Here is a 14,212-nt window from a genome sequence, read left to right as displayed (position 1 = left end):
TGTAATTTCCTTCTACCATTTCTTGTGTCCTTTATATTAACTTTCGTGACTGTAGGTACTTGTAAATATAATTGCTAATATTTTTTGTTTGTTTCGAAGTAATTTTATCCAGGCTGTATTCTATGCAATTTCGATTTTGCCAATTTTGGGCCTTGATTTGGGTTAAAACCCAAAGCTACTGTGAGCATGTTTAACTTTTGTTAATGCCTCTCTGCCTCAGTTTTGCTGATAAATTATTCATTCGTTTTGCTTTTTTGGGTTTTTATCAGTGGATATTTGCGTCAAAAATTGATTTTCTACTATTCTCATTGTTATTTGTTTCGATTTACAATTCACTTAGCAGTTTTGCATTGTTCGAATTCATGCGGCAACATTGTTTTCTGTAATCTGCTTCTTCGCACTTAAGAAAATGCTATGTTTTATGTGTTGGTTTCCTCTAGAAAGGTTAGAAAAGTTAACTTTATGTTGGAAAAAAAATAATTTGCTTCTGCCGTTAATATTAAATCAAATTTCGTGACTGCACTTGTGCATCATTCATTTTATTTGTTGCTTAGATCGTATTTGGAAGTAAATCAATTCGGTCTGGTTTATTATTATATTTTCAAATCTAAAAATGTTTGTAGTATCAGTTTGATTTTTCGATTTTCATCAGCTGTTTTTTCTCGCACTTTTTCACTCAATATTTGAGGGTGACGGAACATTTGCTTTGGTATTATTCTTAGTGTTATTCGTAAATTTTTGCTAAGTCAATTCTTGCTTTTCTGCTCTTCTCCTTCGTACATAAGGGTCACGAATTAGGCGTTTGTTTTCATTCTCTTCCCAGCCCAGCTTTAGCGTTTTCTTGTGTTTCAAAATGAAAAATGTTCCAAAATTCCTGTTAGAGAAGCCAAAAAGCAAATTTGCTTCTACCTTTTCATTGAATCTTTCATATACATATCTCTAGCGCAAAGTAAATCATCAGTTTTTAAAACAGGATGGATGAGAATATGAAATAATAAAATATTTCCTTAAGTTCGCGAGTTATTAATCTGGAAGTTTGTGTGCATGTGAATGCGATATTTAGGTGAATAAGTTTGCGTTTAGCATCAAATAGGATTGTGGCGAGTTGGCATTGATTAGATGGATGCAATAGAGGTAATAAGCATTCGTGTATGTTTCGGTACAAAGGCAACAAGTCGCCGGTTCTGCATGGATTTGCAATTAGGATGGGTCGAATCACTTTAGAGCGCATTTAATTGAAAGCAAATTATGGGAAGGCCCGCAGGTATAATTAGCCCGTTTGTAGGTAACATTTTGCATGTTTTATCTTTGAGAAGTTAGCAGTTAATGGCGCTGTTAGGAAACTGAAGAGCCAATTATGGCGTTTTTAGTGCAGCGACCGATTACGTTGCTATTAAGGTATTAATTTCAAAAGTTAAACTTAATAACGGGCAGAAAAGTTCTAAAACGTAATTATAGCGGTCCCCGCTAATGTGTAAATAATTATGGGCGTTCGGGGCTTTATTATGTATACGTGCGATGCCTATCTCAGGCCACAACCCATGATTTCGGGTTCTTAGCGGATTTTATATCTACCAAAAATTATCATAATTTTAAATTGCCACTTTGTTGCTTTCTTTTGTATGTTCTGATCCAATTCGTGCGTTTGTTTTGCTCACCAAGACAAACCTCGCTCTATACTGGAGGTAACTGGCACTTTAATCTATATGTTGAATTATCTCTACAATGGTTGGTTGAATTTGCAAATAATTCAACCATACAGAACCCAACTGCTCGAAATAACATATATTTTCCCAGCTAGATTTGTAGTAGGTACACAATAAACTGAGAAAAAGGGATATTTTCCAGAAGGAAAAGTTTCACGTGCAACACCCGAAGTATTTGATAATCGTTTTTCATCGATCGTAAAATCAAAATTACCATTATCGAGCAACAACTTATAAAATATGGGCATTGTACTTGATAAAATTAGTTGCGGACAGCATTAAAATTCTATTTAGGTAGCCCGTGAACATTTAAGAGCGTTTCGTCTTGAATACATATAAAATTCTACTAAGCAATAAGTTTGGTTTATGGTTCTTTTTAAATACCTTCCTATGATCAAGTGACTTGAATTTCAATTCGAATGTAAATATGATAACAACGTCTTGGTAATTCCATGAATATTGGCTTTGGGGTCGCTAATGAAATGTACATTAATAAAACGTTATTAATTCCAATCGTTTTACATTTGGGTTGTAGGTATAGGTAAAATAATGTAGATTTTTACAAGAAGTTTTTCCGGCCATCTTCAAAGATAGTGAACTCTGTAGTTTCAACCGTAAGTGTGCAAAGCCAACCTGAAAAGTACAAAATACGCCTCTGGTTTTCAACCCTTTTTACGTTGCGTCTGTCGCTAACTTTCCCTAAAATGTAGCAATTAAACCAGCTGAAATGCACATGTTGCGTAACATCGAACACGTTAATTACTTGCGAGTAGACCGAAGTCACCATGCGTCCAATGAAAATTTAATGTTGCTTTTGATGAGTTCATCATATCTTAATAACTGTTGGCAACTTTGCGTTGGCAGGCTAATTATTCATCATTTTTAAAACTGTGCCGATAAATCATTAATGATTGTGCCTTATTGTTGAAATTACTCTAATTTTCATTCAAAAACCACACGATGAATAAGGCAATTAATTCAGTGGATAAAGGTGGAAAAGATGTACTTTTATTGCAATCCAACCCTGCGGCATCTAACCTAGTAATTATTCCAACTGCAACGAATACAGATGCACCGTAACGTAAAACATGTTAATTACAACTTATGCACTTACTAGACGGCAAAGCTGATTTGACATTCAATGCATCCGTCATATCATAATTGGTATATTTTGTAACATTGTGTTATTATCGGGTTAACAATCCTTAATTGCCGTAATGTCTGTCTTTAGCCGGGCTCTTCCTGCGGGCATTTTTCCCTTCAATTCTCCCAACTAAGCTGATTATTACTAATTAAACTATTACTGGTTTTCCTAAACTCGATTACTGATTAAAAATTACTCTAATCATCTTAGGTAAAACACGCTAAATGTTACGGTTTAAATGAATTTATGATCATGAAACTACTCGTGTGCTAATAGGTAATTCATCTTAAGGCAGAAAATTAGCATTAAAGACGCTATATACCTACTATAGTCTAGCGCGCATGAATCCAAGACTGTTATGAACGAATGGCTAACATGCGCAGTTAAAACGGCAGTTAAAAATTCAATTTACTTTTGATTGAATTGAATTAAAGACATTTTTTCAACTAACCAGATAACTGAAGAAAATGTGGCATGAATTCTAAGTGACCAGGAAACGGCCAATAAAATCCACGTTTCGCCCATATGTAATCATTAAAGAATTTAAATAAAAGTTTGGCGTCATTAGTTCTTAGTCGTTTTGTTTGTTCGTTTCCGCTGTCGAATATTTATTTAAATCATTGTTGAGTTGAACTTTTCAATTAATTGCCCCAAAGTGTTTATCAAAATAATCGTTGACTGTCTTAATTATATAATAATTAATCAATCCAAACGTTCTTATTGATTAAGCGCAAAAGCAGATTCCAAAAGTGTATGTAAACGATGTAGGAATATAATAATCTGTTTCATTTTCAATAAAAAAAACTTTCAATGGAGCCGACGATCGGCCGGTTAGAAGCCCAGATTTGAGTTTCACGGACTTATTTAATATAACAAACTGTATACTTTAGATTTACAGAAAATTATACTGTTTAGGATAAATCAGAGGCGCTTGATCTACTGGTCAACGGGCACCTAGTGGAGGTTGTTGGTTAGCAGGCAATTTAATGACTTCCTCATAACTCAATCAAGTGTTTTCCATTTAGTTTCTGTTATCTCAGATTTTGTGCGCGGGTGTTTATTTTCTGCTGTATTTGATTTTCCGAGAAAAAAGGGCTTTCTATCCATGTACAGATTCTCAAATTGGATAGAATTTCCTGGATCAGTTATGTACCCGAATGTTCAAAACCATACAGTTCTTTATGTCTGGTTCCTAAAAGTTCAATACTAACCGCGATGTTGACAAATTGACAAAATCATTTCTATAAAAAAATCAATTTAGATTAGTAAATTAAAAGTAATTTTTTGTGGTAACACATAGGTATTGCTTCGAACCTACGCTAGCGCCCGGACTAAAATATGCTTCTACAAAGGTGCTTTCGTCAGTTCGTAGATTAAATGTAAAGTTGTGACCAATAAAATAACCATTGATTGTTAACCTTAAGCGGACAGCCAATAGCAAGACTCGAGAATAATCAATCGCACCTTTCAGTTTAGCCAATAACAAAATTTTAGAGGTTAAAAGTTTAAAATGCATCTTTGTTCCAGTAACAAAAACCAAAAGATCTTTAAAATCGTCGAGCGGTTCTTATCACGTTTGCGTTTTTTATCCACTTAGTTGGGGCTATTTGATCTAGTAGTCATTTGACAAGAATGGCATTTGAGAAGACAGCGGATGAAAACTGCTTCTAACCTATCAAGCCGCCATTATGTCCCTAAATGTGGGGCTAATTTGCTCTTGATTATGAAAAGTAGTTCATTAGGGTCGCTTGCAATGATGCTTCATTAATCTAACTTCATAATCCGACGCAAAACATATATATTTTTTGAATTATATTAAAGCTAAAAAGAATTAGTTAAAAGGTTTCAGAATTGGTCTTATAATGGGGATATTAACAGTAATCGAAATAATAATTCGAATGATTCTAATCTAATATAACTTTGTGAAGTATGAATGTAATAACACTACTACAAATCTCGATAACAAATCTGGAAGATTTTTATGTTTTTGGGTGCGTTTAAGTGCCGATCAAGTGATGCGAAAGTCGCTCGATCGGATTCAGATCTGGATATTGCGACGGCCATTTCAGAGTGTGTATTTTTGTTCACTAAACCGCGTTTAAAATTATTATGGCGAATGCTTTGGATCATTTTTCTCCTTAAAGATTGAGTTTTTGCTTGTTTCTGTATGGCATTCGTTTCCTTTTTTACATTGAAGCGATTAGTCTCAAAATGACACAAAAGTATCTAAAACAAGAAATTTGTGAAATTTTATCGCTTTCTGTCGTATTTCTCCCTCTGCGCTTATGTGAAACTCCAGTTAATTCAAGTCGCTGTATAATCGACTTATTTGAATTTGATTTTTCTATATACCTAATTTGTATGTAAAATGTATACTGATTGAATACAGAAAACGCCAAGAAATGTACTTATTAGAGCCATTATCGAGATAATGATGATATTTAAAAAACTATTGAAGAACAGCAAAATCGGTTTGAAAATGTCCATTTTTGCTCAGTAAACTGGGTTTCCAATTATTTTGATGAACGCTTTGTATCATTCTCCTGCTTAAGAATTTAGTATTTTGTTAGTTTATGTTTAGCATTTGTTTTCCCTCAAAATGACCCAAAAGTAAATGAAGAAAATCGAAATATTTCCCCTTCAAAAAGTGTCTCAAGTTGCATCTTCATTTGATATCAGTTCGGTTTTACGTATCTTTATCTGCATGCAATTTTATCGTCGTTTTTAATTCGAACTGCTTTGATTCAGAGAATTTGTGTTACTTTTCTTGGATATTAATCAACTTCTCCCTCTGCGCTCACGCGAACAACGCAATCGCTTTGGACAATTAACTCGAGATATTTTTAAAAGTTACTGAAATTAAATCGAGTCGTCGCATAATCGAATCATTCGAATGCTAGTTTCTCTTTACATTGAATTGTTTGGCTTCGAAACGACGCCAAGGAAATCGAAATCTTTTAGCCTAAAAAGTGCCTCATGTTACATCTACTTTTGATATGAGTTAGATCTTGTTAATTTTTTATATCGCTCGTTGTCGTCGTTAATTCGAATTTTCTCTTTTCTTACTCTGCGCTCATGTGGAAATCGCTTCGCGTTGTATAGGTAATTAACTCGAGATATTTTCAAAAGTTAATCAAGTTAATTCGAGAGACTCCATTTAATTTAGAGAATGATTCAAATGGCTACTAAACTTGCATGCATCGGTAGTCCTTTGCATTTGTGTTTATTTGAATAGTGCAATTCTATCTGGGTAATTTGAATTGTACATACTTTCCTGACTGAGTTTCAAGTCCAAATCAAAATCAATTCCTGGGCTTCAGTCATTTATTGTCTCTAATTATCAATTAAAATACGTTTCGGTGTTTTCCACCATCATCAGTTTGGGTTGGTGACCAAATATATGCCAAGGCTTAAAGTAGTAACACAACGCTACACATAAAAACTGATGATGGTGGAAAACACCGAAACGTATTTTAATTGATAATTAGAGACAATAAATGACTGAAGCCCAGGAATTGATTTTGATTTGGTAATTTGAATGCAAAATATTGAGATACCTGAGGATGATATAGAACAAAACGGTACCTACAGATAAAGCAAAACGGGCTACAGAATGTGACAAAGCCGTCAATTGAGAGCAGAAAGGAAGCGAAAAAATGGATTATTGGCCAGCAATTGAAGTAATGTTTTATTTCCATAAAAAAACTTTCAATTGGAGCCGACGATCGGCCGGTTAGAAGCCCAGATTTGACTTTCATGGACTTATTTACGATTAAGCCAAAGCGTTGTTTAAATCGCACTAAACTAAAGGTTTTTCTTTCTGGAAATGTTGAAAATGAACTATTGAAAATATCGTGTATGAGAACGCCATCCTCAAACGGTTAAACTGCTGGAGTTTCCTTGGTCTTCAGGTGTCCGGGGTTGACAAGTGCGGTAAGAGTGGACAGGGACTTACCACCAGGAAATCGATGGGGAAAGATCCTCCCATGGCGGCTGATGAGCCACGGATACAAAGGATAGCTATCCCTCGGTGGCGTGTGTGTGGTAAGAGGTGAAGGTTGTCCCGGAAATCCGTGTTGTCCGCTCAGGGCGGCAGCCAGAGCGGCTCCCTGAAAATGCGCCAACGCAAACGGATGCTGCCCGGTATGATTATGCATCATCTCCGGCTGCAAAAAGGCATTTTTCGCCACCAAATTGGGATCGTAAGTGGGGTTCGGTCGCACCAAACTATGCGCCGGAATGCCCGGAACCATAATCGGCGGCTTTGGTGACCCCATCGGCGATCTTTGGGGCGAATAGTTCTTTGGGGAGCCGTTTAGCCGCTGATCCGCATCGCTTGAGGGAGACAACGGTGCTGAACTTTCCGAATAGTGCACTGGGGATGTTTGGGGACTGTGGCCGGTCGCGCCTCCAACTATCGAATCGATCGAGAACCCGATTTTCGGCTTGGATGGCACTGGAAGAACTGGAGTCGGTGCCAAAGGCATCATGATTAACTGCTCCAAACCGCTGGGGAATTGTTGCACCACTAACGCGATTACAGTCTTTATCCCCCTGAGTTTGTTACGTGTACTGCCACATGATCACTCTGGTTATTTACGCGATCCGCACTCTTCCGCCCTAATTGGACACATTAACAGCGTTTTTTAAGACTAATTTACAGTAAAACGTGCTACCGCTGTCGGAACTCTCGAGTTAATAAGTCGAATACCCGGCAAGTTGTCTAATCCCCGTAGTGGGGGGCTAGTGGAATGGAACAAAAGGTAAAGAGGCTGTGCCGCGCTTGGATTGGCCTGGCGCGTTGCCGCCCGACGCTTGAAAGCTCGCTCGCGATTGGCCGGCGGTTACAACCGAAATGGCAATAAGAGGTGGGACGGCCTCTTATTTTCACCTCTCCTGCCAACAAGAAAAAAACCAGTTTAACTCCATAAACGTTGGGATATTACTTTTACGATTTGTATAAGTGCAAGATAAACAGGTTGGTGGACAATTTGCGGCAGTCTTTAGAAAATAACATGCCTCGGTCTAACTATAACGTTTGTTTTTCTCCACAATTAAACTACGTACCGCCTCAGCGTGCGCGCGCTTCTAGGCGGGGCTACCGCTAATTTAATTTATTTAATGCCCCTGTCAACTACAATATCTCCGGTTTTTATGGCCAGCATTTTATAGCTATAATGGACCGAGATCTGATTTAATTATAACAAGGCTATTTTTTCCGAGACGATTAAATGCCTCTTTCGTGTCGCTCTTGCCTTAATTACCATTTCACATTATTTATGGGATTATTCTGAGTTTAATTTGCAATGCGGCGGCTCAGATTGAGATGTGTAGGTACTGTCCTATTGAGTCTAGCGGCCATTAATCATCACTATAGTCCGGAGACTAATGTGAAAAAAATATGGCAAAACACGTCATTTTCACGCAGGTTTTTGTAATGATTTTTTGTGCTTAAGTAATTTTTCTTAAGACCGAAAATTTTATGAGAACAATCCACACAAATGCTCAGTTTGGAGATGTATAAACATCAACGCTTCAATTTTGATAATTTTCAGAGAAAGGTTTCACTCACAGCATTTGGTTTGCTGTGTACCTACGAAACTAATTATTGGTGAGTTAAATCAGCACGTTCCTACCAAAAAAAAATATTTAATTTGCTCCAAAAAACACAAAATAAAGTTCTTTCTTCGGTTTTAACTGAAGAAATTGTTCAAAATCCGGCCATGGAGTCAAAATGATATGCACCCGTAACAAGTGTAAAAGTACAGAGAAGTTTTCTACTTACAAACATATTCTTAGTGATTTTTAACAATGGAACATTTAAACAAAAAATTACGAATTTCATTTTTGAACTAATACTGATTTCACTTAGCTTTTGCTTCTCAGTTTAATGTAGAACAAACTTCGGGCAAAAAATGCTTAAATGTTTTGAAATAATTGGAATAAATCTATGTAAGAAAACTTCGTTCACTTCAATTCAAACATTTAAAAATATAGATATATTTTATAGCCTACTGAAGGATTTTCATAAGTTCAGTGCTTCTTTTTTAAAATATTTTTGTGCAAAAAAAGCTCTGATTTTTCATTTAACAACTCGATCTGTTCTTCATCAGACCCAATTAGGATTCGAGGACGCGATCAAAAATTCACTCTCACTAAATTCTCGTGTGATATCAAATCAAAAATAAGTATCTACATGTTCTTTATACAGTAATTTTAATGGCTGAAAGGCCATAAAATATAAAGCGGACTTTGAGTTTAGTAAATATTCTCGCCGATGTTTCCTAACTTTTGAACCATTCGTTGAATTCACATCAAATTGTGATTATTCCAATTAAATTACTTAAATACATTAAGTTAAATTACTCATTGTACATTTTTTGGCACATCCACAACTACTTGACTTTGTGGTTTCAAACTCTAAAGCAAACGGGCGCGATCCTAAACGAACTTTAATTTTTAAATCTCAGAATCGAAGGCCTAAATGCAAATTGTTTCCGAAAAACAATCCCAATATTTGATGCAAATTAAGTCAATAGTTTGAAAATTATCAAAATCTATTTTTCTTTCAAACTTTGATCCTTGGCAAGAAAAGAAAGTCTACCGTTTTTCTGATGATTTTTCACTTATTAAAATTGGTGAAGTGTAACATGGACCATCCTGTACCTCAATAAAAGAAAGTACGATTTTTTGCAAATTTCTGGACAAAAATTACTGCCTACACTTAAGGAAAAAGGCGACAAAAATCCAAAAAGATCTACAAACAAATTTTATTTCAATTTGTATTTTTGTAATAAATTTAAATTTYCTCAGCGATTAAAGAGTGCGTTAGCAGCYTAAAATTAATATTCCTTTAAAAGGAAAAAAGGTTATTTAAAAAATCGCTTGTTTTAATAGAGAGTACCTACACGTTTGAAAAAATTTAAGTTTTTSAGTCTTTGAAGAAAAATCAAATGTTTCTTTGCATTTCCATCACAAACACTTTTTTCTCATGAGGCTCTAAATCGGAATGAAATTTACTATTAATTGCAAAATTCGCCATAAGTCTCTGCCCATTTAAAATGAAAATAAATTTTATAACAATAAATACAGTTGTAAATTTTCAATATATACCTACTTACTCTTAATTTAATAATAAATGTCTTTGTCTACGATTTATTCTTATCGTTAAGTTTTTCAGATACAAGTTTATAACTGTTTCACCCCAACCAAAAAATCTGTAGCTCCAAAAGTAGAAGAGCGAAGTAAAAAAAAGTTGTAAAGCCGACATAAAGAACCTAAAAGCTCATAAGCAACTTAAAAAATTCTCAAAAATTTCGTGCCAAAGCCAGCGAAGCAAAAGCACATTGTAAAGACCCTGTTCAGAAAAATCTACAAAAAAAGTTTCAAATGTGTAGCTTATCAGGTTTAGAATCCACAGCACTTTCCTTCAGAGCTCAGAAGCAACTTGAGTTTCGCTTTGCAGTCGAGTTTGAAAAATTATCAAAAATTTCCAGGCCAATGCAGCGAAACCACATTCGCACACTATGAAGACACTTTTCAATACAATCTACCCAAAAAGTTCCAAACGTCTAGCTCATCAGGTTTAGAATCTACAGCACCTTCCTTCCCAGCTGACCAGCAACTTGGATTTCTCTGTGCAGTAAATTTTGAAAATTTCTGAAAATCTTTCTGCCAAATCTCACGAAACGAAATTTTCTCATCATTAGGAAACTTTCCAGAAGTACACGTGAAAAAAGTTTCCAACTTGTGGCTCATCAGGTTTAGAATCGACAGCACGTGAATGAATTGGTATAAAGAAGGTAAAAATAACGCCTCTACATTTCTCAGTATTTAACCCGTTCAGATTTCCTAACGAATTTTGGAAAATTTGTAATCCAGTTCATCCAATAACCGCAATATAAAAAGGAATCAATCCCATAACTCCCGATATGAAGGCTAAGAAAAGTATCAGTTTTTTTAGGCATTTAAGCACTGAAGTTGCACTAAAAAAAGTTGCTGTTGGCTGGCGAAGCTTTGAAATTTTACTCTAATTATTAAAACTTATTTCCTGTCCTTAATTCTGAAATGTGATTAAATTGTATACCTAATAATTAATGCAATTTTAATAAGCAGTTAGGTATCTATATATAAAACATAAAATTGTCAAACGACCAATTTATATGAAAAAAGGTTCGACTTCAACCATCCCCTTTTTGAGCAAAAAGTCCCAGATCTGCAAGTAGTTGATGGCTTAATCAATTCATCAACCAGATTGCTCATCAACAAGCAAACTAACACAAATTCCCGTAATTATTCTGATGTCGTACATGTTCTAATAACATTTAAGGCACCATATACATTTTAATTTATTTTTCACTTTATTAGTGTGAAATAAAATGATAATTACATCAATCTGGACATGTATAGGAGGTGTTTAATTGCCACGGAAATTTATCGTTCTGCCTTATTTTTTTTACGGCTTTTTCACCATGAATTTGAACCGTGAGAAACTGTGTGGTTTGGTCGATTTTTGCCTTTTTATTGCTACAAGTAATACTCTGAGTCATATTGCTTGGAACCCGGTCGGTTACTACTTGTAATAAAGTAATATTGCGGTTTTATTTTAATTTTTTTAATCAACTATAACGGTTTTTCTACATTCTTAAATTTGTGATTGCTTGTTTAAGTATTTTGTGAACTTTTATAATGTGTAATTGGTTCTTTAGTACCACTTAAAAAATACACGGATATTACAGGGTCGCGTATGGTTTTTCGAAGAATTCCTGGAATATTTCAACGGTTTGATAACATTACCTTCATGTTGTAAGCAAAATAAAAGGGCAGCTGAATGAATTAGATGTGAAAGGAAGGAAAGGAATAAAAATAGGAACAGAACTGAAGCTAAACTCAAAAATGTGTAAAACTGCAACAAGTACGAATCTCTTTTAATGCTTTAACTGTAGCTGTCTAGACGTAAAGTCTGCTCTAACTGCCAACAGTTTTAAGGGAAATTGATCAGCTCATGGAGCCTTAAAATCGCGATGAAAACAACCCGTTGCCAGCAACTCACAGAAACTTTAAAACGGGAAACTATATTTGCCTTCTCCAAAAGTTTCTAAGATTCATTAATTTTGTTTCGTTGTAAATTCATTCATATTTGCTTAAACAGTTGAATTTTAGTTTCGAGAAGCACAACTAAGGACATCACACTAATGAAAATTATTTAAGAAATTAGGTGAAGTTGCAAAATAACAGTTCAAAAAATCTTGTAAGTAGATATTAATTATAGCCTTTCCATGTTGAATTTAATATAGGAAATGGCATTAAGTATATGAAAATTGAGTCGTAACAGTCAGTCAAACTTAATCAGCATCAGCGTCATTATAAATAAGTAACCAGTATTATTTATGTATGTGTTTATATCAAGTTGATAGATTGATTAAAGGTTGGGGGCCAGTTTTAACATGTCACTCTCATAATATTATACATAATTATATGGGCGTTTTTGAGCACATAAAGTGTGCATTGATTGGTAATGAAGAAAAAATCAGTAGGGAAATACACAAATTTATCCAATGTAATTTTTTCTCAAAAGTTGGTTTTTAGTATTTCACATCTTCTCCAAAGGAAACTGTGTTATTTTCGCTTTATCAAACGTTTTCCTTTGTTTTGTTGCCACCTTTTATGCTGCTTCGATTTTCGACACTCGAAGTTGGTACTAGATATTAACTTGATAAATTTAGAAACTCTTGTTCAATATCTTTGACTCACATTTATTTTCTCGTTTTCAGTTTTTTGCTTATTAGTTAAAAGTGCTGATTGAGTTTGTCTGATTTATTTCCATACAAAAATCGTTGTTGATTCGAGAAAGATTCGCGATTACGACGGGAAAATACCGAAAAACAACATGAAAACGCCTTGTGAGGCTCTAAAATCATGCATAGCGAGTGGAAATGCTCTCTTATTTTCCTCAAGAGCAACAAAATATGATCCACGCAGAAAAAAATTAATTTAGACTTCAAACTATGAAGAAAACGGGTTTCAGTCACTTGCGATAAATTTTTAAAAATGTTTATTTCAAAGCTCTACTTTTGATACAAAAAAAATGTCTGATCTACGAGTTCTGCACCTGTTGGAAAAGTTCTTATGGTGCACGCCATATACCATGTGGAATTGGAACACACAAAACTGTTTTTTTGGTAGAAAATCGCTTTTTTTAAAGAGGAAGAATGAAGCTGGAAATAAACTGATTCCCACTGGTTACAAGGTTCACATCACTTATAATCCTTATAAAAAATTCTGTAGAAAATAAACTGTTTTGCTTTTGTGACAGTTCCCGATGGAAATTCTGTTTCCATTAATTTGGCTTTGTAAATGTGGTTTTATGAAGATAGTTATGAATTTACATACATTTTACCGCGCCCAAAGCGAGTATAAACGATTTAAAGTGGTTGGAATATAAAAAAGATATCAATCTTCGGTCAGTAGGCAAGCAGGCAAGGTTAATTACAGCTACAATGGAAATAAACAAATAATAAACATGTTAAGCCCTCGGAAAAGGTACAGTTTGGACCCTTATTCCACGTAAAAGAACAACGGGGGGTTCTCGAGATAATTTGGGCAACACACCGGTTTCTCGTGGCCTGGCGCTATCTGGCTGCAGGATCGCAGATTTGTAATGCCTAAATGGCAGCCATGAAAGGCACAGAAATGATTTAATAACAGATTATAGATAATATTCCGTGAATCTATTTGACTTAACGAGTGACAGGTTCCGAAGGTTGTTGTGGCCCCGAATTAATTGCCCGTTTAGTTGCCTGATTATAAAACTTAAGAACACTTTTCTGCTCGTAATTGCTTGTTGGCACATGTTCCGTTTTCAAATTGGTTTTGCCTTTTTTGCTCGGGTTTTTTCAAATACCTTTATAATGTGATCTTGTTTGATTATTCTATCACCAATGTTTCTCTTTAATTGTATTTTTACATTTCTTGGGTTGAAACGCGCGCGTAAGCGACTCCTCCAGATGTTATTATTTGTACTTTTGTTCTTATTTGCACGTTTGCATTGAGTAACGTCGATTTCTCTGTAAAGTGGATTTTGAAAAATTCTCAAAAATTTCCTGCCAAATCCCACGAAACGAAATTTCGCGCATCATTAAGACGCTTTCTAGAAATGAATAAGAAAAAAATTCACACTTCTAGCTGATCAGGTTTAGACTCTACAGCACTTTCCTTCACACACGTTTGCTAGTTTACAACCTGATCACTTTGCACAAGTTTCAATAACATTTAATTCCAAATCAAAATTAATTCGTGGGTTTCAGTCATTTATTGTCTTTATTTATCAATTAAAATACGTTTCGGTGTATTTTTCCACCAT

At 34.9% G+C, this 14,212-nt stretch overlaps 1 protein-coding gene across 1 annotated transcript in view; it reads right to left on the bottom strand.

The window, feature by feature from the left end:
* The window catches only part of LOC109545596 (homeotic protein empty spiracles), a 124,973-nt gene extending 117,423 nt beyond the window's left edge, over nucleotides 1–7,550 (bottom strand). The window contains exon 1 of the mRNA XM_019916374.2: nucleotides 6,806–7,550. Coding sequence (XP_019771933.2) covers nucleotides 6,806–7,340 — 535 coding nt within the window. The 5' untranslated portion in view covers nucleotides 7,341–7,550. The remainder of the gene's footprint in view (nucleotides 1–6,805) is intronic.
* Nucleotides 7,551–14,212: the final 6,662 nt, after the last annotated feature.

Source organism: Dendroctonus ponderosae, unplaced genomic scaffold (assembly GCF_020466585.1).
Source record: "Dendroctonus ponderosae isolate FM_Combo_2020 unplaced genomic scaffold, Dpon_F_20191213v2 Dpon_F_20191213_5, whole genome shotgun sequence".
Taxonomy (NCBI): Eukaryota; Metazoa; Arthropoda; class Insecta; order Coleoptera; family Curculionidae; genus Dendroctonus; species Dendroctonus ponderosae.
The sequence above is the reverse complement of the archived record's forward strand: the minus strand, read 5'-3'. Positions and strand labels throughout refer to the sequence as shown.